Source organism: Tyto alba, unplaced genomic scaffold, assembly GCF_018691265.1.
Source record: "Tyto alba isolate M040663 unplaced genomic scaffold, T.alba_DEE_v4.0 Super-Scaffold_18, whole genome shotgun sequence".
Taxonomy (NCBI): Eukaryota; Metazoa; Chordata; class Aves; order Strigiformes; family Tytonidae; genus Tyto; species Tyto alba.
In genome coordinates this window covers 11,253,532-11,275,876 of record NW_024881280.1, presented here as the reverse complement: position 1 = coordinate 11,275,876, position 22,345 = coordinate 11,253,532, and the positions used below count along the sequence as shown (strand labels likewise).

The window sequence follows — 22,345 nt, the reverse complement described above, 5'->3', positions numbered from 1 at the left end:
TGAATCAGGACATCACTGTTGTGTTGAGAACACAAGATAAGGCTTGTGGTAGCATGTTTCTCCCCCATCAAAGGTGAGAGCTTTTCTCAGTAAGTCTGAGGGATCGTTTCTACCTATAAAAAGCTGCCAGGGTGTCCTTGGGGCATTTCCTTTTGAAAGACACCTGGCCTAATCCAGTGTGGCTGGAATTGTTACCCAAAATATTGTATTTATGAGGCTGAGTAAATACTCTGTGTTATGGAACTTATTGAGTGATGGGATGTTACCCCATAATACCCAAGGACTTCCCAGGTGTATGTTAGTAACCCACTGTCACCACCTGCCATACTCCTTCCTCTGTTTTATGTCAACTTCATGCTTGGTGCAGTGTTGTTTTTGGCAGGGTTTTGTCTTCTGTAGGTATACGTGGCTGACCTGTGTTTATAAATGCTGGCTGAAGTCAATACTCTGCCTTTGGAGTGACAGGTGATGAGCTTCAGGGTAGCTTCCCAGCACGGATGTATGGGGCCATACCCGTGGAGAGCACAGAGCCCTACCAGGCTGCTGGAAAGCTGTGCCCTGCCCAGCCTGGAGCATCCCTGTCGTGTCAGGTGTGCTCCCTGCCTTTCGCCTCAACTTACCTGCAGCTCCCTGCCTCTTTCCAGAGGCAAACAGGTCTCAATCACAACAGCGTACTGTAGGCTTAACTGCACTAGGTGAAAAGGGCTGTTTTTTTTGGTTGTTTTTTTTTTTTTTCGGATGCCTTCGGGTTCACCCGGGCAGCCGGCCGTGCGCAGCCCAGCAGCGCCCTCCAGGGCCCTGGCCCCGGGGGCCACCGGCCTCCATGGCTCCAGCTGGCCGGCCAGAGGATGCTGAGGCTCGTAAAGGTCCTGGGTTTTTATTGCCAGCACCCCTGGGAAAGTCCCAATTAGCTCTGGAGGAATCTGCCTCTTGGCAATGGAGCTCTGCTTTTTATACACGGGCGCAGAAATAAGTGAACAACGGTTCCTCTGATCTCGCCAGGGCAGATGGCTGATACGAGGCTGGCGTTTGGGGGCCTTGAAATAACTTACTGTGTTTATACAGTTTCTCTTATTAATGACGTCTAAAGCCAACAGGTTGTGCTTTGTGATCCATTTCAAACTCAGCCACTGGTACCTTTCTTTCCCCCTCTTTTCTTTCCCAGCAGATCTGCTTCTGTCCTGCAGCCCAACCTGCCCCCCACCCCGGGGCTCCCCCGGTCTCACCCCTGCTCTCTGAGCTTCTGCACATCTTGCTCTTGCACAGAGCAACGTGAGCTTTAGCTGCGAGTGTGCAAAGTGCTTCATGTGCAAAGCAGGCTTTGCGGTCAGGTCAGATACATGCACAAATCAAAGAGAAGTCTTAGGCTGGGCTGGAGCGGAGGCTGGCAACAGGCGTACTGCTGCTGGCTGGGAGCAGGAGTTCCCCTCTCTAGCTAATCCCTCATGTGAAATCAGACCAAGCAGCTATCAGGAAATGTGACATGCTTTCGAGAGCTCCTGTAATCCCTGAGCTGTCTGTACCCAGCGCATGGTAGGGAACAGGTTTTTTGTTGAGGTGAGAGCCCTTGTCGTGAGCTCCATCTGGTGTAGGGTGTGTGTGCCTGTACGCCACGACACAGTCGCAGCTCTGCAGTCTGGCCCTGACCTTCTGCCAGTATGAGTTCAGGGTTTTGATTTTAGTGACCTGTTTGATTGGTCCAAACTAAAGATTTAGTAAATGTGGGCTATCAGTATTGCCTACACTTCTACTCTTTTCCAGCTGCCCCCTTTCTACATGACATTATTTTGCTCGCTGTTAGCAAAAACTGCTTTGGGAAACTTCATGGCACTACTTGCATCCTTCCTTTCTTCTTCTTCCTCCTTCCACAGTTTAGTTAACCTTGTAATCGTTGCTTCTTGCCCATACCAAACCTCTGGATTTCATGAAGTCCAGCTACTACAACACCAAGTATTTAACATCTCTCATCTCAAGCACATCAGTCTAACTCTTGCATGTAAATCTTAAGGAGTGCTGGCAGGACTCACTGCCTGCACACCCAGAGGAGCTCCTTTTAACCTGCCCTTCAGTAGTGGACAGTGGGGAGGCTCCTTTGTCATTCCACGGCATTTATTGCCTTTAATGTGGTTCTTGGATTTTACAGGTAGCCTGAGCAGTTTCCCCAGTGGAAAAAGACAAGGCCTTAACCCTTTCAGTGAGTATCTTGTCAAAATGTTTCCTTTTTTTTCTGTGATAACCATATGTCCTAAAATTAATTCTCCCTTGCTCTCCTATGTTCATGAATAGCAATAAGAAACAGCTGGAAACCAGAGTTGTTTGTAAAAGGTGTGACTATAGTAACATGCAGCTCCACTGCATCATCTCAAAGTCCAGCACTGTGTCTTTAGCTGGGGCAGATGGTACATTGCTAAGGAATTAGAATAGGACACACAAGCCATGGGATGAACACTCTCCTGCTTTATTCTCCCTGCTTCTGGCAAGCAATGATTTAGGTGATTTGTTGTGTTTACATTACGTTACCCCATGGACAAATTCCCATGAAGAGTCTTCTCTGTCCTGGTGAAGGTCTGCTCTCCTCTGTATTTTGTGGCGGTGAATCGCACCCTTTCATCAGGCATGCAGAACAACTTTTATTTGTTTTGATTTTAGACCTGCTGCCTCATGGTTTCACTGGATGCTTCTCATTTTGGACTGTGAGAAACAGCGAGCAGTTCTCCCCTGCCTATCTTTCTCCTGTCACTTGTTGTTCTATAGCCCTCCGACATGTCGGGTTAGACTCCTTTCTGTGTTGAAAAGACCTAGGCTATGTATTTGCTTAATGACAGAAGTCTTCCCATACCTCTTGCTATCCTCCTTACCTTACTGGGTACCTTATCTAGTCCTGATGAGATGGCTGAACAAGGAACTGAAGTTCCTTGGAACAAGGAACTGAACAAGGAACAAAGATCAGCAAGGCCTTATACATTGATGTTGTGACGTTTTCTGGTATGTCCTCAGTTCTGAGCATGTATTTGATTTTTGTCCACTGCTAAAAGCTGAACAGATGCATTTAAATTATGGCGTACTGTGGCTTCAACCCCTTTCCTAGGCACTCAGAGTGCTCAGCGTAGGACAGGTCATCCCCGCCCCCGGCTCGCACACTGCATTGTATGTACAGACATCAAAGTCAATCTGCTGGGTTTATGAGCTGGTTGTTGGGCACTGTGAGCACCTTTTGCAGAGCCATGCAATTTCAAATATGACTACCTGGAATAATTTCACATTTGACCATATTCACCCTCGTGGCAGGGCATGTCAATTAACACAGATCCCAGTGAGGCTTGTCTGGTAACCTTTTTCCTTTCCGAAAACCAAATCCATACTTCTGCCTCTCTTCAGCATGTTTTCACCTGTGATTAATCCACAGAGCTCGTGCTCTGATCCCGCAAGAGCTTTGATTTTTAAAGAACCTTTGATGAGGGGCTTAACAAAAGCTTTCTGAAGGGCGAGCAGGGGGGCGTGCACATCTATCCGAAGCGCCGAGCAGCACCCTTGCACCCTCCACTGGGACACTAACAGCTCAGCAGCGTCCTGGGCCCCCCCAGCTCCAAGCACGCCGTGTCTCCGCTGCAGATTTGGTACCTCGGTAGGCTTCAGAGCGCCTGGTGCAGGCAGGTTTCCAAGCCCATTGGAGCAGGGAGCCCACTGGCTGCCGCATACCATTGCAGAGGTGGCTTGCCCTTGCCCTTGCCCTTGCCCCTGCCCTTGCCCCCCGTGCCCGCCAGCCCCGAGGCCTGCTTGCCTGCCGGGGAGGAGGCAGCTGCCCGCGGCTCAGGGGGGAGACAGCAGCAGGGCAGCCCGACGGCCGCGGGCAGAAGAGAAGAGGGAGAGATGTTGGACCAGTTGTTTCCCCAGACCGCATGCCCATTTCCAAGGAGGGGGAGGGAGGGGGAAGTGGTGGTTTAGGTTTAAAAACACGTCAGTCCCTAGGGCTCTGTGTGACTCATTCAACGCTTTTTTGAGCAAGGCTGTCTCATTAGCCCCTGGTTGTTTTCAGCCTCACAGCTTACTCTGGGATCTCAGCCTTCTGGAGCCATGGCTGCAGCAAAGGCTGCACTGTATCTTTATCAGTCAGGTGCCCTTTTGAGTTTAATTTGCCCTTTTTCCTCACTTTCCCTTCTTCTCATCTGTTTTTTTGTTTTGTTTTATTTTGTTTTGTTTTGGGTTTTTTTGTTGTTGTTGTGTTGGTTTTTTTTTTTTTTTTGGTTGGTTGGTTTGTTTTTTTTCCCCCTCCTTGTCCACCTCACCCTTTCAGTAGGTCGCCTGGTGTAGCAGCAGAAGACAGGATGGGAAGGCAGGAGCCGACCCAAAGGAAAGAAAGATCCAGCGACAGACGGACAGACACCTTGCTGCTTGTGAGCAAGCATGCAGCATCAGCAACATCCGACGTAGCAGAAGTGGCACCCAGAACGTTTGCACTTTTTAATAATTGGTTTGGGTTTGGGTTTGTTTTTAATTGCTTTTCAATGCCATTATCTAATACTTTGGAGAGTGGGGGGAAGCAGGATCATGACTTCTTAAAATTGGAACAGCTACTGATGACGTAAAATTGAGTTCACTGGGACTCAAAGAAAGAGAATTTTATATACTTGTATATAAATATATATGTAAATTGTACAGTTGTCTTGTACAGGGGTTGGAGTCACTGTTCTGTTCCTCCCTTTGCTTTTGAAGGCTGTTAGGGTTAGAGGGACACTTCACATTTGATGGATTACAGTAATGCAATTATTTCTGCCACCAAACCATCTTACAAATGTCACAAATCTTAACACCCCCATGCAGAAGGAGAAGGTATATCCGCATGACTTGTGCTTGCAGATGTGCACACAGTGCCCCAGGTGCCAAATGCTTCCTGGGAGCAGCTGAACCCCTTCTTTCCTTACTGTAATGCCTTGTGCAACTCAAAGGCAATTGGGCTTTTGAGAGAGCACAGATTTCACTTAAGTATTGGTGCACTGCAAAGCTGCTTAAAGTAGGGGTAGAAAAGGGTTGTATTAAGGACATACAAAAGTAGTTTCTGCACCTGTTGCAATTTGGGCAGAAATTAATTGCAAATGCATTACTATCCAGGCTCAGAAGACAAGCTTAGCAAAGGTGTGCCATGCCTCGGGAATCTAACACCGTAGGAAGGATGTGGGAGCCGTGGGCCTAGTAGAGTCAGCGGAGTGAAGTCTTGCATCTTCCTCTCTGACAAAGTGTTCAACCATATGTTGTACAACAATAAAAATACTGAGAAGCCTGATAAAAGCAACATTGGCCTGCCTGTTGCTTTGCTGAAGAGCAAAGAACATATTTATCAGTGCAGAAAGACACAATCAAGCTGCTGATCCCCAAGCGTCTGGTTTACTTATGTTTCAACACTACAGCTTGGGCCATGCTCAACGATGAAGGTCTGTCTTCAACAACTATCCTGGTCTTTGGTGGTTGTGAATCTCAAGCTCCTCTCCTGCGCAGTGGTGTGCCTGCCTAGCTCAGAGTGCCCACTTTGATTCGCTGTTATCGGTACCTTCTGGGTTAATCACTCTCAGTGTCACATTATAGTAAGAGCGAAGGCTTGAATTGAGGAGCTTGGCATTCTTGGAGGCCACAGGTTTCTGCTGTTTCAACTACCAGCAGTTTTTCCAAAATTGTTTCTTACTTAATCTCAGATACAGTTGTAAAGTCAGCAGCAGGGCAGGGACACCCATATTGGCAATCCTGGGTTTGGGCAGAATGTGATGGGACACACAGTGTTTTGCTTTGTGCATTTCCAAGCACAGGCAGCACTTGTCAGTTCATAGGAAGGGTTCTGAGCAGCTTCCCACTTCAGACTTGGTGATCCTTGAGCCCCACTTGTCTCTGGACCAAGGACCTGTAGTCGGAGATGATGACATACCATGCTAATATGAGATTACACCAACAATGGCTTGTAACAGCATTGTGTTACTGTAGAGATTGGACTCGTCCCTCGAGGCTTTGTTGCTTTGGTAAAAAATGTTGCAACACAGCATCTTCACTCTGTGGCATGTCATCGTGATGATAGCATGAGATAAACACATCACAGCAGAAGTGTCCTGATGCAGTAAATTAGTGCCTTGTTGACCAAACGGAAAGTATAAAAAAAGGAAAAACAAAAAATCTTTCTATAAATAACTGTTTAAGTGTAGTAATAACTCTTCCTCTGGGAAGTACATTGGAACTAATTAAAGCATTTGGCATGGATGAAAACACCTCTGGCAATCTCTGAAGTGTACATCATACCACCATAATATAAGTTGTCTCTTTAGCAAGAGCAGATCCTGCTGCTTGGACTTTCGTAGTTTCTCACATACGATGTATGTGCATTTTTGGCCTGCAAGCACCCATCTTCTTGATTGCATTTTCTCTTTTTAAATGCCCAGGGCACATCTTTTGTGTGTTGAAATAAATTGGTTTAGTGTATAGTTAGAAATGTCCCTGTCACACATTAATCCTATCGTAGGAGTAAAGAATGAATCCAACTGTATAAAAAAAAACCCTCTCCTTTTTTAATATGCTAGTTTTAGGAATTAAAAGCTCTGGCTGATGGGTTGGTGTTTGGTTTGTTGTTTTTTTTTTTTTTTTAACGTATAGTTGCATCCATCAGAAGCAGCCAATTGGATGTCTATAGTTCTGTCAGCCAGTCACTGGGGCCGGGCAATGCCCCACATGATTGCAAGGGGAGTGCAGAGCTGCTAGAAGTCACTGCATCTTTTCTTGGGGAAATGTCAGTAAACCAGCCAGTCACATAAACCCTTCTGCAGATCTCCTTTTTCTCATCCTTGTGTCCTTCCCCTCCTTTTGGGGTCATTCAGAGGTAGTTTGCAATTCAAAGGGAGTCACTTCTTCAAGGAAGCCAAGCAAGGGGTGGCTGTTGCTGTTAGCTTTGGTATTGATGGGTATTCATGTTGCTATGCTAGAGCTGACTTTATGGATCGATTAGGTCCAAGAAATATGTTACTTTCTCCTTTGCTTTCACAAGACAAGTCCAAGTCACTGCATCCTGACTTACTGGGTTTGTACAGGCCTCTGAGCAGCTGCTGGCAACACTTGTACATTGGCATGCAAGACCCAACCAGCATGGTTGTGTCATGTCCAGACAGAGGCTAGGTTACTTGTTCTGGGTTTGTGTTTTGGAAGATCATGCAGACTGTACTGGTCCTGACTCATGTAACCCATCCTATGAGTTGTCCAGACTGTACTCATCAGAAGAGAGCAATGCCTCAGGTCCCCTCTTCCCTTGTTGCTTTTATTACCAGATAACTGGCCAGTCCACCTGGCTGCCAGGCCAAACACGTCCTTATCTGGCGGTGGAAGGCAGGTTTCTGCTCTGCCTTGCATCAGTAGTGTCCTACTGAAGCTGGGGCATGGTGAGCGTCAGTGTTGTGCCTGGAAGCAGACCCTGGGCATGTCTCTCCTCATCCTTCAAGTCCTCCTGGGCCTCTCCAGCTCTACTTTGAATGACGGCTGAAAACAGCTGGGACAGAGAAGAGAGCCAGGGCTCCACAGTGCGTGTCATCCGCTCTCCCTGCCAGAAGCAAAAATCTTCCCTTTTTTACTGATCCCCAAGGGCGTAGCGTGTTGGAGGGAACTGTTTTACAGTGGGATTCATCCATGTGAAGGCACCACTTCTCATGGCCTGAGTTTATGTTGAACTTACCCTGCCCCAGCACATTTCTGCCTATGGCATTGTTTGTTAGACTGAAAGGCATGTTTGATTTTGGTTTTGTAATAAAATAGATAACTTTTGCTCCAGTGTCTTGTGGTGGTTTCTTGTTGAATCTTGATTTCCAGAACTCTCTTCCACATAATAACCTGCTACCTACACAGTGCCATAGGAGAGGAAAGGAGACTTTTCTGCTCACGGAGTCATGTGTCAGTCTTTGGTCAGGATCTGAGGTCCTTGGATGTTTCTCTCCTGTATGTAAGCCTCCAGGCTGAATTAAAGCATGCCCCAGAGTACTTCTCTGTGGTTTGATGACAGCTGCCTGAATCTGCCCAGGCTGCCTAGACAGGCTGTGAAGCTTCAGCAGGAGAGTAGAGGTGACCGCAGAAGGTGGGACTTGCAGCCAAGTGGGATCTTGTAGCATTCTCCCTAAACCAGGGATAAAAGACAGGCACTGCACCTCACATGTCATCCCCTTTCACGTGGGAGTCTTCAGACTTTACTTCTGCAGGTCAGGACTCACTACATAGGAGCCTGAAATAGTATCTTCCAGCTGTTGTCCTAAAACTTTAATCCTTAGAGATGACAAGTAGCAAGCTATGCTGCAAGCTGCTGCTATTGTCAAGCGCGCCTTTTCCTAGGCTACGGGGAGGTGGTATTCATCAGAGGCTGCAGCACCAGGTCCACGACGGAGGAGACCACACACCATTCCCATCAAGCAGATATGAGCAGTTTTCTCCTCACTGTCTATGTCATTTCACTTGATCACATGCAAATCTCTTGCAATTAATAAGGAGCCAATTCATTTATTACACATTGAAGGGGAGGCAATTGCAGTCCCAAAGGGAGGTTTTCTGCTTGTCTAGTAGTCACCGGCTGGATTGTTTGTAGATGGGCAGAGAGGGGCCTGCTAAGACTGTTGTCCTTAGATGCAGGTTCAGTGATGAAAGGAGAAAATGCAGGGATGACAGCCAATGTGGATTTGTCAAGAATAAACTGGCAAACCAAGCTAATTTCCTTGTATTACCAAGGTAACAAGTTTTGGGGCTAAGGGAGAAGCAGTAGTTGTCATCTCTGGAATTGTGCAAGACTTAATTAAAGATAGGAAAGGAATATTTAAAAAAAAAAAAAAAGGAAAAAAAAAGGAAAAAAAAAAAAAAAACAAAAAAACCCCAAAACCCACAACTCTTTGGCCATGCTTCCTGTTTCTGGGGTCAATATGAGGTACTCTGAGAGGCTTTCACCCTTCCCTGGCAGTGCAGTCATTCTGTAAGCAAGTCAAAAGCACTACAAAGAGCTTGCTTCTGCCTCTGCTTCCAACAGTGATATTGCTGGAAGACTTTTCCTTCTCCCCCTCCTCCCTCCCCCTTATCTTTGACATAACTAACAAAATCCACATGCAGAATGCTGACCTTCTGACTTCGCAGCAGTCAGCTCTTACAAGCCATTTCAGGCAAAATAACTTGGCAATATTCCAAAGACTGATATTAAATTGGACAGCGGGATCTGCAGAAGCGGTGCTCCTTAGTTTGGAGAACACCTTGAAAACAAAGTGGGTTAAAAAAACACCACCTCAGGAGCTAGGAGTATAACACGTATTTTGTATGGAGTGCTTGCCAGAAAACCCGAGGCTGGCTGCTTTGGGAAGCAATGATGCTTTCTGCCATTCTGTATCTGAGGGCCCGCTTACCGATTTTAATGGTTGTTTTTGCTTTTCAAAGGTGCCTTGGCTGTGCACTCCAGGAGGTGTCGAGCTTTCGTTCAGGAAACACCAGCTCTGTGCTACGCGTGGTAGCGCAAACCTATCTCCCCGCCTCCTGCAAAAGCATAAAGGAACGTCTATTCCATATTATGTTCTCTTTCGGCACACTGGGACTGGGCCGAGGGTCTTCTGGCTCTCAGCCCAGGCAGAGGAGCTGTGGCCCTGCCGTGTACTCAGCCAGTCGGCACCCCCTTGAAGACAAGGCTGGCGGTGGGTGGCTCTCTGCTCCCTGCCTGGGCCAGACCCGCACTGCGCTGCAGGCAGAGGGGTGCCCGGGGTGCACGCTGAGTGATGAGGGAGGCAGGAGGTTGTGGCTCCTGCAGAGGTTGAGGTTTCCACCCCTTGCCTCCTCTCTGCCAGCAGGAATAGCAAGGCCCAGGTCTTCTGCGTGCAACTCACAACTAGGCGGCCCTAGTTTGGAGCTCAGAGTAGCTCCTCAGTGCAAGATCTGGGAGTCTGGAGTACAGATGAATTCAGCTCACCTTACTAAAACAGACAAACGCAGTCCCAGTACAAAACAGATCCTTAACTCCTTGCTTTTTGGTATGTGAACGAAGGACTCACTTTGGTGAAATGAGTTCTTCTGTAGCATCTCAGTGCTGTGCTTCAAGCAATAAAAACTGCAGAGTTTCAATGTCCAGTGTCCCATTATACAGTACAGCACTGGCCTTGCATAGCACAAAGTACCACCGCTGGCTCCCTCGGTCATGATTTTGGCTGGGACCACTGAAGTAATCCTTGCTGACTTCACCATGTCAGAAAAGAGTTGACGCAGCATTTGGCTGAAAAGATGGAGCTATTTCTGAAGTGACTTGGATGTTCTCGCTATGAGCTGGCATACAGAGGTGTAACAGACAAAGATGTATGAAGGTGGCTGAAGTTGGATCTGTTCACCTGCAGCCCAATGTGAATGTGAATTTTTGCATCTCTTGACTGTTTCAAGTGTTCAGATGTCTGCTGAAAACTTTTTCTCCTCAAAATGCAGTTGAACACCAGATCTTTGTAAAATGAGTTAATCTAAAGTACTCCAAAAAATAAAATATCAAATATCAATGAATTCAGAAAACTCGTGGCAGAATCTGTGAAGAGATGTCCTAAAGGACAAAAGAGAGCTGAGAGCTGATAAAAGAGCTGGGGTCAAAGTGCCACTAAGAAACTATCCTGCTGCAAGTGAAATGAAGGGAGCCTGAGCAGAAACTGGTAAAGGGGATCAAGAGCTCTTCAACATCCTGAAGCACAAAATGAAAAAATACAAAATGTGGGATGGGTGTTGGAGCACTGTAGCCTACATGTGAGCTTCCAGGAGACTTAAGGATGGCATGGCAACATCGCCTAACTAGAGATGAACGAAACCTAGGGAATTATAGACCTGATGTCCTAATGTCTCTATGTGAAAACTCAAAAGAGCAAGCTACTGACCACTTAGTCTGTAATCCCCTAGATAGATTTATAAATTTGTAAAAAAATGGCTGAAATGGGTTTGTTGATGTTTTGCTGAGGACAAATCATATCAAACTAATTTGATTCCATCCTTTGACAGGCTGACAAGCCTCATGGCTAGGGGGGTCAGCACTAGATGTGATATGTCTTGACTTTGGTAAGGCTTCTAGCACTGTCCCAGAAAACATTCTCGTAAGCGAGCTGAGGAAACGTAGCCTGGTTAGCCTCACAATATGTTGAGCTCAGTGTCAAAGTCAGATATCTGTCTGGGGAAATCTTTCCAGTGGCTGTCCTTGGCCCAGGTCTATCCAATATTTTCAGCAGCAGCTTTAGGAAATCGCTTTGCTATAAAATTTCCAACTTGGGGTGGGGTGGAGCTGTGAGTACCTATGAAGGGCAGGACCAGAATGTTTGAAAGATTGAAGAAATAGTCCAAGTCCACGGGATGAGTTTCAGCAGAGAAGCATGTGATGAGCTGCCGTGAGGCAGCTGGTGTGAATGTGCAAACACAAATTGAGACCCAGCAGGCAGCAATCCAGCAGAAACGATTTCTTGGAAGCTGGAAGAGGAGAAAGTGGAGAATCTGAAAGGCTTTACCACTTACAAAAGGCTCTTACAACACGGACAGTAATCAGTTGCTTTCCATGCCTTTGTGAAAAAAACAAGAAGAAAAAAAATTAGCAGGGCCAAAAATGCCCCACAGATTTGCTGTTCGTTTCTACTCAAGATGCTCCCGAAGAAGAGGAGGCAAGTGAATCTTTTTTGACAGCTTTTTTAAGAGCTTATTGGACAACCATGGTGTTAACAGAAGCATGAAGGTGCTCTGTAACAGTATGCCTTAGTGCTAAGGATGTGCCTAAGAGTCATTCTGTTGATGCTTTTGTGTTGAGATTCTTTTTTTTCCCCCTACATCTTTTCCATGCACGTAAGTTGTACACAAATAATTCTCACAAAATGGGACCAGTGTTTCTGTAATGCAAGCTTAATTTCTTAGACAGCAGAGACATCTTCCTGGGAAGGTATTTATAACTTTGTATCTTGCACTCTAAAAAAAATATATATATATCTTTGTTTGAATGGTTTATGTATTTAATTCACCTAGATTTCATACCAGTTTCAAAGTACTTCCTAGACCTGTGCTATTTTTTTATTGCAGTCTTCAAACTGGGCCAATTTCTGAGTGCACGCCCAGCAATGAGTAGTATGTAGGTCACGATTTTTCTTTTAACCATAGCTCCCACTCACCTTGCCACACACGTGGCAGTAACAGCAGTACTGTCTGGAACAATGGCGAATGCTCACATTTAGGTGCAGCAGGAACATCTAATGAGCTCATCAACCTCACATCATGCCTGCAGGCACCATCTCCAAGCTCAAATTGCCACTCAAGGCCAAGTGTGGGGAAGGGCTGGGTTTCCCAGACCAATGTGGAGAGGAGGACGAGGGTTTTGGGGTGCCCCATGGGCCTGGGAGGGGGGTGGTCTGTCATTGCCACACACCACTGGGCAAAGCACAGACACCCCCCAGCCTTGGGAGAGGGGAAGGAGGGGGGGAGTGTGTGTGTAAAGCTACTCACAGTGTTATTAATATACATATTTTAAATAACTCATTTACATACTAGGAGGTCCTTAATCTCCTCCCAGCATGGAGGCAAGTTGGGAGCACTGTCTCCTCTGCTAGGCACTAAGCAGCACTAGCACACGTAGCTCTGTTCTTAACAAGCTGGCTGCCACCGGAGCATGCACATGGATGACAACAGTCATTAAAACAATTTTTTTTCCATAGGTTATTCTTGGTGACAAGTGATTTCCAGCTTCTGGCCAGGGCTGAGCCACTGCTGCTCCCATTTGTGCAGGCTGGCTCCTACCCCAAGGTCAGGGCTGCAACCTCTTCCTGGCAGAATTGACACCCAAAACCTTTTGTGTGTGTTTTTTTTTCTCCCCAGGAAAAAAAAGCAATCCCAGGTGAATGATATGAGGACTGACCTGTTGCCACTTAACACCAAAATGTGACTAAGGGTGGGTTGAAATTTCCTGGCTTTGAATGGTGGCATGTTCAAGCATGATCAGATTGCCTGGATGCCCTTCTCGTACTATCTGTATCTGTCTTATTCCACTATCGATGGTCATTCCCCGAAGGTCTTACGCTTTAGTTCACCGGTGTCCAGGTACAACAGTGTTGGGCATCCTCCAAAATGCTTTCCCAAAGCATAGTGTGATGTTGGTGGAGATATGCAGGCAGGCATCATCCCACCGCAGCAGTGGGCTGGGGCAGCTGAAACCTGGCGTGACAGAGGGAGCTGATGGGGGATTCGCCTTGCAGATGGTGAGGTGAGGTTGTGTTGTTACTTTGGGATGGACGGTAGTGGTGGGGTCCTCCCATACCAGGGACAAGTGACTTACAAACCAGCCCGGCAGCCGCAGCCATGGAATCAGAGGAACCGTGCACCACAGAATAATTTTGTGTTTAATCTGTGCTTGTCCAGAACAGCCCTGATCACACCACCACCACAGTAATTGCCAAAAAGGTAACAAAGCCCAATCCAAAGAGCTGCAATTACCTCCTTCCTAGCTTAAAACCTTTGCTCAACAGATCTAACAAATACTTGGTTGTCACCGTACCATACTATAGCCGATTCCTGATGCTCTCATGCTCCTCGTAGCCCAGCTCACTCTGGGATGGTCCCTTCAGTCCTGGGCCTCAGCCTCAGCACCCGTGGGGACCGGGATGCTTCTGCACGGCAGTGACAGCAAGCCAGCCCCAAAAGGTTGCAACATCCCAAGCACCACCCCACACCCCACCTCCACCTCCCACCCCAGCTGCTGCAGTGGAGTCAAAGGCAACGGGGTCTTTCCTGGAGCCAGAGCTTGTGAGCCCCCCAGCCCGGGTGGGGAGCAGGCGTGCTCCTGGAGGGAATGAGCCAGCTGACAGGGCGAGGGGTGGGAACTGTCCCCACAGGCCTGTGGGGTGACGGGACCATGCAGGACCCACTGGGGCAGTGGCCTTTTTGTGGCTTTGCCAAGCTCCCGCCGCCCTGAGGGAGCGATGTGCAGCACAGCCGCCCCACGTTTGCTCTGCCACGGCTGAATTTCCCACAGCACAGGGTGCCCAAACAGGGGTCCTAACCCCCCCCCCCCCCCCGAGCACACTGCATTGGACTGTGAGGTGCCCGAGCCCCGGTCTCCCCTGGCACCTTGTGAGTGAGCCCTGTGCTGGCAGGCAAAGATGGGAGCCCAGGGTCACGGGCTGCACCAGCCACCTTTCTGCTGCAGAAAGGCACATGGGGATGGTTCTAGCTCAAATCCCACTGTAAAGGGCACTTTTTGGGTCAGGGGCCCAAATACAAGTGGAAAAAAGCAGTCAGTGGTGATGCTGGGTGCGGAGGTGGCATGGTACCAGCCAAACCCAGGACACGATTCCCCGTCAGCTTGGGCAAGGGGAGGGGTGAGAGGGAATGGGCGAGTGACTCCTCATTGCAAAACTCTTCTTTAGCCAAAGGCTGATTTTTAACCAACATCACCTGGACGGCAAAACCTGTGGGGTGCGGAGGGGGTGGGGGGTTTCCCCCTGTGGCAGCAGTGGTGGGAAGGCAGCTAGAGGTGCCGCTGGCCCCGCACCATGTGTGGCCTTCAGATTAAGCCCCTGTGCCATGGAAGGCCCCAGGGACAAAGCAGCTCCTTTGATCACCTCAGTTTTTCCCTCCTGATGTCAGGATGCTTTCCTGAGCCTCAACCACATCAGTGATGGGGTCTTGGCAAGGAGTGGGGATGGAAGGGGGAAGGAGGCAGAAAGGTGAACATGTGCCACCCAAAGCAGGAGGGCTGCGGAGAGGGGCCAGGGGTTGTTATTGCAGGGAAGCTGCCAAGAGAAACAAAGGGGAAGGAGCAGCAACAACAAAACCAGCAGCAAAATCTCCTCTCCACCAGCCAGCCAGGGGCAAGCGCTGTGGGGTGCTCCCAGCAGTAGCGAACCAGAGGGCTGGGAGCTGGGGGGCAAACCAGCCAGAGCCAGTGTGACCAAGTCCAGGCACTTCCCCAAAGCAAAACAGGAGTAAGCAGCTAGCTAGACCCAAAATGAAACATAAAAGCCTCAGCAAAATAAACAAACAAATAAATAAATAAATAAATAAATCCCCAAAAGCACCAAACCTGCTTTGTTTTTTAGCTTGCATATTTTTTAATGAAGTAAAAAATAAAAAAGAAAAGAAACACTCCACGGATGTTGTCGGCCTGGCGCAGATCACCCTCCTGCATGGAGAGCACCAGGGTCCCCATGCAGTTGGCACTGATGGCAGCCAGTCCTCCCCCCACACCCCACGCCCCCTCCCCGCAGTCGGCTGAAGAAGGAAGCGGATGAAAAGCACATGGTGGATACAGCACAAGCAACAGAAGAACAGCACAGCAGCTCCCCAGGCCAGGCATCAGCCAGGGGTGGGGGAGCTGGCACAGGTCAAAAAAAAGCTCAACAGACTTTAGATGTCCAAATTAAAAACAGCGATGAGAACAACCTCCCCTTGAGAGCTGCACTTTAAACCCCCACAGGCAGCATTTGGGGGCTTTTGTAATTTTTCCTTCAGTGTCACACGTGCCAGCTTCGTGGTCCTCGGCCGGCGGCGGCAGCAGCTGCTCTCGGTGGCTGCGGGCACCACCGGAGGCCAGAAGGACCGGCAAGCTCGGTGGGAGCCTGGCCTCGGGGTTCCTTGTCCGTCTTTTTCAGGCTCGCCCCCAAAGACATGGCAAAGGGAGGGTGAGGAGGCAGGAGATCGGATGCTTGTCGACATCAAATCCAATGGCTTTCACCCACGGTGGGCTCCCACCGGCAAAGCTCCTGCTGCTCCGCTGAGAAGGCTCCTTCTTCCTTGCCTCACGTGTATGCACATGTATATAGAGATATAGATATCTGATAAACATTTTGTATGAAAATAAATACTTCATCTGTGTGTTAAGGACCACTGTCACTCTCATGGAGTCACCTGCTATAATGTTACATCTCATTTTGTCCATTACAACCTTGTTCCCATTGCTTTTTTCTTAACCCGTGGACACCTCCTCCCTGCCCCCGGGGCAGCGGGAAGCACTGCAGTGGGCAGGGATTTGCCCTTTGGCAGCCCCGCGCTTACTCACTGCCTCCCAACGTTTGGCTTATTATAGGGAACTTTATCAAGAAAATGGTTCCCTTTACAGCACCTGTTTGTTGATAGAAGAAATTATATTCATCTTGAAAACACTTTACAAAGACTAAGGTTTTAACATCCTCTTCCAGGGCTCTCAGTTAAGAAATATGTTTCTAGATAGCACTGTTTATATAGATATAGGTATAGTTTTTATTTATTTTTATTACCAACCCAACATTTCAATTTGCAGCCATTGATGTAATTCATGACATACTCTCGTGGTGGTGTTTTTTTAGTTTTTGTTTTGTCTTTCCTTAAAAATAAATGCACTTCAGATGAAAAGGATGCCTTTATGTCTGTCTGGTGTTCCTTAAAGGTACTCGAGATGACACAGGAGTCCTGACATGGGTGGCAGTTTTTAAGCCTGTACCTTTCAATGGCCTGAAGACCACCAGCAAGATGCGGGCACTGTGAAAACGGGGGTAGCAAACGAGTGAAAGGGCAGCCACGCCACAGCTCAGGGTGGGACGGCGCTGGGAACGTACGGGCACGCTAGCCGGGTTTTCCTGAATTCACTTCCACCTCCGAGCAGGAGGACTGCACAGCCAACCCACCACCACCACACCCCCAAGGAGATAGTGCCACTTTCCCCGGCCCCCCCACCCCCTCCAGGGCAGGCTATTCTTGGGTAGCCATTTATTTCTTTATCGGTTGTAAATTAACATAATTTTCTCTCCCTGCAGTACCACAAGCTCGAAGTTAATTATACAAAGAGAAATGCCATAGTCAAAATATACATGATAAGTATTATATTAGAGGGTTGGGGGGTTTTTCCTCCTTTTTTTTCTTAGCCCAGGCGGGTGATTGAGATGCTACATGCTCCAGCCTTTGTCACTAAATGTGTGTGTCTGTGTTTGTATTAAAAATATATCAGTCTTGTGATGTTCTTAAAAAGAAAGAAATGGAAGGTGGCGGGGGAGGGAACGGGCAATAGTGAAAAAGTTCTTTGACTGTGTCACAGTCTTTTGTGGCTTCAGAAAATACACATGTTCAATTCCAGCACTGATGGCAGCTTGAAGCTTTAAATTTTTAACATTTTTCTGTTTAAGAAGTAAAAAAGAAAAAAAAAATAAATCAAGCAGTGTGCTCCCCCAAAACCAAAAAAAGCAACAAGCAAACAAACAAAAAAAAAAACCAAACCCACAAATTCCTGATCAGACTTCTGCAATTCCCAACCAGTAAAAATAAGAAAACACCTCCTTACAGAGGAGGGGTGCTCGGGAGGAAAGGAGACGAGCCCCTACAGGAGAGGTGGCCTCTGGAGATGGCTGAAACTTCGTAATCGCTTTGAATGGGGTCAGTGGCTGGGTTTATTGTGTTTTGTTTTATTTCAACACTTTCCATTGTTGATTTCTTTTCTTTTGCATCATTTTGGGGTGGGTTTTGTCTGTTTGTTTTGTTTATTTTTTGTTTGTTTTTTTTTTTTTTTTTTTTTCCTTCACTCTGGGATGGTTTTGCCCTTCTTGGCGCCTAGCCGTCCAACCGTCTGGGCAGCGGCAGCCCCTGACGGACAGCCGTCCCCTCCGGTGAATCCGCGCTTCCAGGACCGGTGCCTGGTGAGGTAACGGAGGAGGGGGTCCCTCCCCCCGGCGGCACCGTCCTTCCACCGCCTAAAACCCCTTGATGTAGCAATAGGCCTCCAGGGTGGCGAAGAGGATGTACAGCAGCCAGAGGCTGACGAAGAGCAACGTCGTGGCCAGTTTGCACCCCCGGGGGCCACCTAGCTCCCCGCCGAGGTGGGGCCGCCGGCGGTAGAGGAGGACGCTGATGCAGATGAAGGCGAAGATGGTGAAGAGGGTGACGGAGAAGGCCAAGGTGCCCGCCGACACTTGGAACTCCTGCCCCTGCGATGCCCAGTAGATCGCCGCCACCGACCACGCCAGCCCGATGCCCAGGAAGACGTTGACAGCGTTGCTGCCGGTGACGTTGCTGATGGAGGCGTCGGCGTACATGTCCTGGATGGCCGCGGCTTTGCTGGCAAAGGTGTCTGGGGTTGGGGGAGGAGGGAAGGAGAAATCACTGGAGGTCCAACAGGAGAAATGGGTAATGCTTCATGTCTGGGGGACAAGGGAGGCTCAGGTGTGGCACCAACCAGGCTGGGGCACGGACCTCTCCTGGTGCGCACCTCCCCTCCCAGGTTCGGGGACGCCGTGTTGCCACCAAGTGCAGGCCTTGCCTGGGGACAGGGCTTTGTGGAGCCCTTTCCCAGCCTGAACCCCATCCCATGCCAGAGCTGCTCCCTGGGGGCAGGAGAGCCACCAGAGGACTTTCCTCACACCCCATCCCCGCCCTGAGGCCACCCTACCTGGTACAGAAGTGCCAAAGGCGACAAAGATGACGGCAGTCACCGAGTCCTTGAGGCCAATGGTGCAGCCAAAGTGGGAGGCGAGGTCGCCGATGACAGCCGTAAGCATGCCGATGATGAGGATGGAGACGACGAAGCAGGCCCAGCCGTTGCAGTACTCAGTGGGGGGCACGCAAGCAAACAGCACCTTCCAGAAGACGGTCAGAAAGTGCATCACGTAGTCAAAACAGGACGGCAGGCGCTCCTCACCGGACTCATCCTCGTCCTCATCACCCGCTGCAAACAATGTGGAAGGAGAGATCCAGCGCTCGTGATGGGGCAGGTCAGGATTACAGGGATGGGCTGCAGCCCGTGCTTGGCTCCCCCACCCCAGGATTCCAGGGATGATGCTCTCCTGGGACAAGGTGGCATGGTGCTGGCTATGACAGTGGGCTCGGGACACACCGATGGGTAAGGCTTGGCAAGAGGGGTGCCTCCCATCCACCCTAGGGCCTGCAGGGCTGGAGAGTGGCAGAACGGTGTGTTGTACCTACAGAGGGGCAGCCCTGTCCCCATCCACAGGCAGTCACGTAGGGCATAGTCAACCTGTGGAGATCACCGTTGAGGGGCACCATGAAGTTACACAGGCAAGTAAAGTTTTGGTGTGAAAAATAGCAGAAAGTGATAGAACTTGGAAACTGGAGAGACCACTTGGTCCTCCTGCCCTAGAGCACAAGCTGGTGACCAGCAGCATCCCAGCAAGAAATATCTCATCTGTGTGAGAGTATCAGCAGAAGATCCTTAGCTTGGTGGGCCAGGTTATCCCTGTGATAGCCTGTGCAGAAACGGGATGATGGAAATAAACTGGATGAAGAGAAAGCAGGTAGGGAGCACAGGGGAGAGATGGCAAGGGAAGGAGAGAGACATAGGAAGAGAGAAGCGGGCCTGGGAAAAAATATTGCTCCAAGGATGGAGGTACTCTTTCCACAGAAGCAGTTTCTCTTAACTGCTACAAAGAAGAAAATTGAATACCCCACATCTCTTCTTTCATGTCAGAAGAAGACCTCGTGGGCACTGGCAACAGCTCCCACCCAACTGCCTGCCTTCCTGCTGCCTGCACTACGGTTGGGTGGAAAACAGCCCTTTGGGGAAGATGCCAGAACATCAAGGAAAGGTCCAGAACATCAAGGAAAGGTCCAGAACAGTGCTTGAGTGTCATTAATGGCATGGGCATGCCTAAAATGTCTGCTGCACAGCTGCCCGGCTCCAGAAGCAGTGAGGTCTCTCAGGCTCCCCGGGCAACAGCTCGCAGGTCTCTGGGCCTTTCCTCCACCAGCTGCTGCCTCGTGGGCCAACATCTCCTGTCCACATGTGGTAACCCTCCCTACTCCCAGAAACTCTACTGGCCATGGCAGACAGGACATCTTCCAGCATCAGGAGCTACAGGACAGCACTGGGCACACCAGGAGCCAGCAGCCCATCCAGGACGGGATTTTGCTGCCTGTGTGCTGCTCATCAGACCACTGAAGCAGCAGGAACACCACCAGTGGACGTAAACTCTTTGAAAACTGGCCTCCTGGATGGCTCCACACCAAAAGACGGATCTCCTGAGCTCCTGGCTAATGTATCTGCAAAAGGCAGATACCCTCACCTGCGCTGACGGTAATGGCCTCCATGAACTGGTCCCTCCAGGAATGTGTCCCTACAACCAAAGCCAGGTTTGTCTTCTTAATCAGCTTGTCCACGGTGCTCTGTTGCGGGAATAAAGATGCACAGCAATTAAGCCGGCTGCTAGTGGGCAAGGCAGATCTTTCAGTGCACAGTGGTCTCACAGACCCTTCCCAAACTGTGGAATTGCCACGAGCACTCTCCTACCAGCCAGGCGAGGCCATGACTGGAGCTGGGCCCACCTTCTCCCTGGACAGGCACATGCAGCCACCCCCCGCCTCCTCAGTCCTGCTCTCCATGGCTGTTTTTCAGTGCCATGTGCCTTCCCTCTGCTGGAGGACCACTAGGACCACTACTGACCTTGAACTCATAGGACTCCTCAATGATGACTTCTAGTTTGGGATGCTCGCCAAGTATTGGTTTGCCCATCTCTGCAATCCTTTTGGCTTCCTCCTCTTCAACCGTCAGCTTCCTCTCAGCCACATCTGTGAAAGCAAGGTCAACATCAAACTGTAGGCAGCAGCCCTGGAGCACTGGGGCGCAGCAGGGGCTTGGCTGCAGGGCCTGAGCACAGGCACGCAGCAATCTGGGGGGCAGTGGTGGGGTGTTGGACCACAGAAACAAAGGACCAAGATTTCCAAATACCAGTTAGTCACCAAGAACGTATGCAACATGGTTTTAACTTATTAAAATAAAACCTCAAATGCTTCTTCAGCCTGAACTGGCATTCTTGGATGACATATGTCTTCGCATCATCTCTGCAGCAGCCACATCTTTGGGAAGACCGAGGTACCAATTCATTCCGCCATCTGGCACAAGCGTCCCTTAAGACAGCTTTAATGCCCTGGCGTGTTTCCTGGTTTGAATGAGCAAAAGACAGGATCTTTTTATTCCCCTTTGATTAGAAAGTCACCGTTGGCACCCTGTGCCACTCAGTGCTTGATCTAACGCTCAGACAGACACACATAGTCATGACCACATGTGCACACATGAACACGTTCCTAGCATTTGGAAAAATGAACAGGAAGATGCTAAGTAAGGAACCAAGTGGGTTTTTTTCTTTCATATTACTGGATGTTCAGCTTCTGCTGGAGGAAACTAAACCAGGACTCCGGGTCAGCAGCATGATGAGATGACCCTGTGTCAGGCTTATCTTGCTGATGCCCCAGCAAACCCAGGGAGGTGCCCAGGGAGCTTCTGGTTGCCCAGATGGGAAGGAGCACCCCAACCAGCAGGAAGGGTGCTCCGGCACTGTCCCCAGCTCTGACCCAGGTCTCCTCTCCCAACCACACACCCAAGTGCAGGCATGTGCTGATGGGGTCTCTGGAAATCCTTGACACCTCAAGAAAGAAGCTGGGTTTCCCTCAGCTTTCCTGTGCCTGCCAGTCAGAGAGTACGCGCTGCAGCACGGGGCCCAGCTGAGCCTGGGAGGGGAGCTGGAGCTCTGCAGAACCTGGAGGGTAGCACAGAGGCAGAGCATCTTGTTCTGGCTAAGTCAGTGTTAGATGTTACCCACAGTTTCCTGTAGAGGTTAAAAACACCCCAGATAATGCCTCAGGTATCATTAATCCCATGAGGGCTCCACCAGATCTCATACTCTGCATCAAAAATCACACAGAAATTATGAAGTCCCAGGGAAATCTAGTTATAAACTCTGCCTTCTCTTCATCAACTCAGCTAGATTGATTGCAAAGACTGTAAGCCTTGCAAGACCTGCAGAGTTTATAAAATATATAATAACTCCTGTGGCAGATGACATTATTATAACCCATTACAGAAGCAGAAACAGCTGCATCCATCATTTGAAATCAATGACGTACATCAAGACCATCAGTGCCTAGCTCAAAGACAGCATACTCTGGATTTGGGAATCCTCAGAAGTTCACAAAAAAGAGGGAGGGGAGGCAGGGGAGCACAGCACCTGGAGAAGATGGGCAATGCAGGATGCCATGGGATGGGGGGGCAACTGTAGGCAAAGGCCAAGTGAGGACAGAGGGGAGGAGGCAGCTGAGCTGGAGAAGCACAGAAACAGGAGTGAACCTGGAGAAAATGTTCTGCCTTATACTACACTTGGAGGCGTGAACTGATGATTATCAAGAACAAGATTCAAGTTAATTATATTCACTTAAGCAAGGAGTAAGATGAAATCTACATCTTTTTTTTCAAGACAGAGATTCAGAAAGTCCAGTCTCTGCCTTTACCTGGAAGTGTATGAAGATGACAAACTGTATCCATTGTTGAAAATGCAGGTGCTTACACATCAGCTGCTGTACCACGTGTGTGGTTTGCTTCTGTCTGAGCTCCCCCATAACCTGA

At 49.1% G+C, this 22,345-nt stretch overlaps 2 protein-coding genes across 9 annotated transcripts in view; one reads left to right on the top strand and one right to left on the bottom strand.

Annotated features, from left to right (window-relative positions):
* SMOC1 (SPARC related modular calcium binding 1) overlaps positions 1-7,785 on the top strand; it is a 133,981-nt gene extending 126,196 nt beyond the window's left edge. For 2 of the 5 annotated variants that reach the window (XM_042791094.1, XM_042791096.1), the window contains exons 12-13: positions 2,144-2,194; positions 4,295-7,785. In XM_042791094.1, the coding sequence (XP_042647028.1) occupies positions 2,144-2,194; positions 4,295-4,311 (68 nt within the window). In that variant the 3' untranslated portion in view covers positions 4,312-7,785. The remainder of the gene's footprint in view (positions 1-2,143; positions 2,195-4,294) is intronic. The other 3 variants (XM_042791095.1, XM_042791098.1, XM_042791097.1) reach the window with 3 other exon arrangements.
* A 7,271-nt stretch (positions 7,786-15,056) lies between these two features.
* Positions 15,057-22,345, bottom strand: part of SLC8A3 (solute carrier family 8 member A3) — a 112,010-nt gene continuing 104,721 nt past the window's right edge. For all 4 annotated transcript variants that reach the window (XM_032984698.2, XM_032984702.2, XM_032984701.2 and 1 more), the window contains 4 exons: positions 20,390-20,514; positions 20,013-20,112; positions 18,383-18,658; positions 15,057-18,064 (listed from right to left, as the gene is read on the bottom strand). In XM_032984698.2, the coding sequence (XP_032840589.1) occupies positions 17,688-18,064; positions 18,383-18,658; positions 20,013-20,112; positions 20,390-20,514 (878 nt within the window). In that variant the 3' untranslated portion in view covers positions 15,057-17,687. The remainder of the gene's footprint in view (positions 18,065-18,382; positions 18,659-20,012; positions 20,113-20,389; positions 20,515-22,345) is intronic.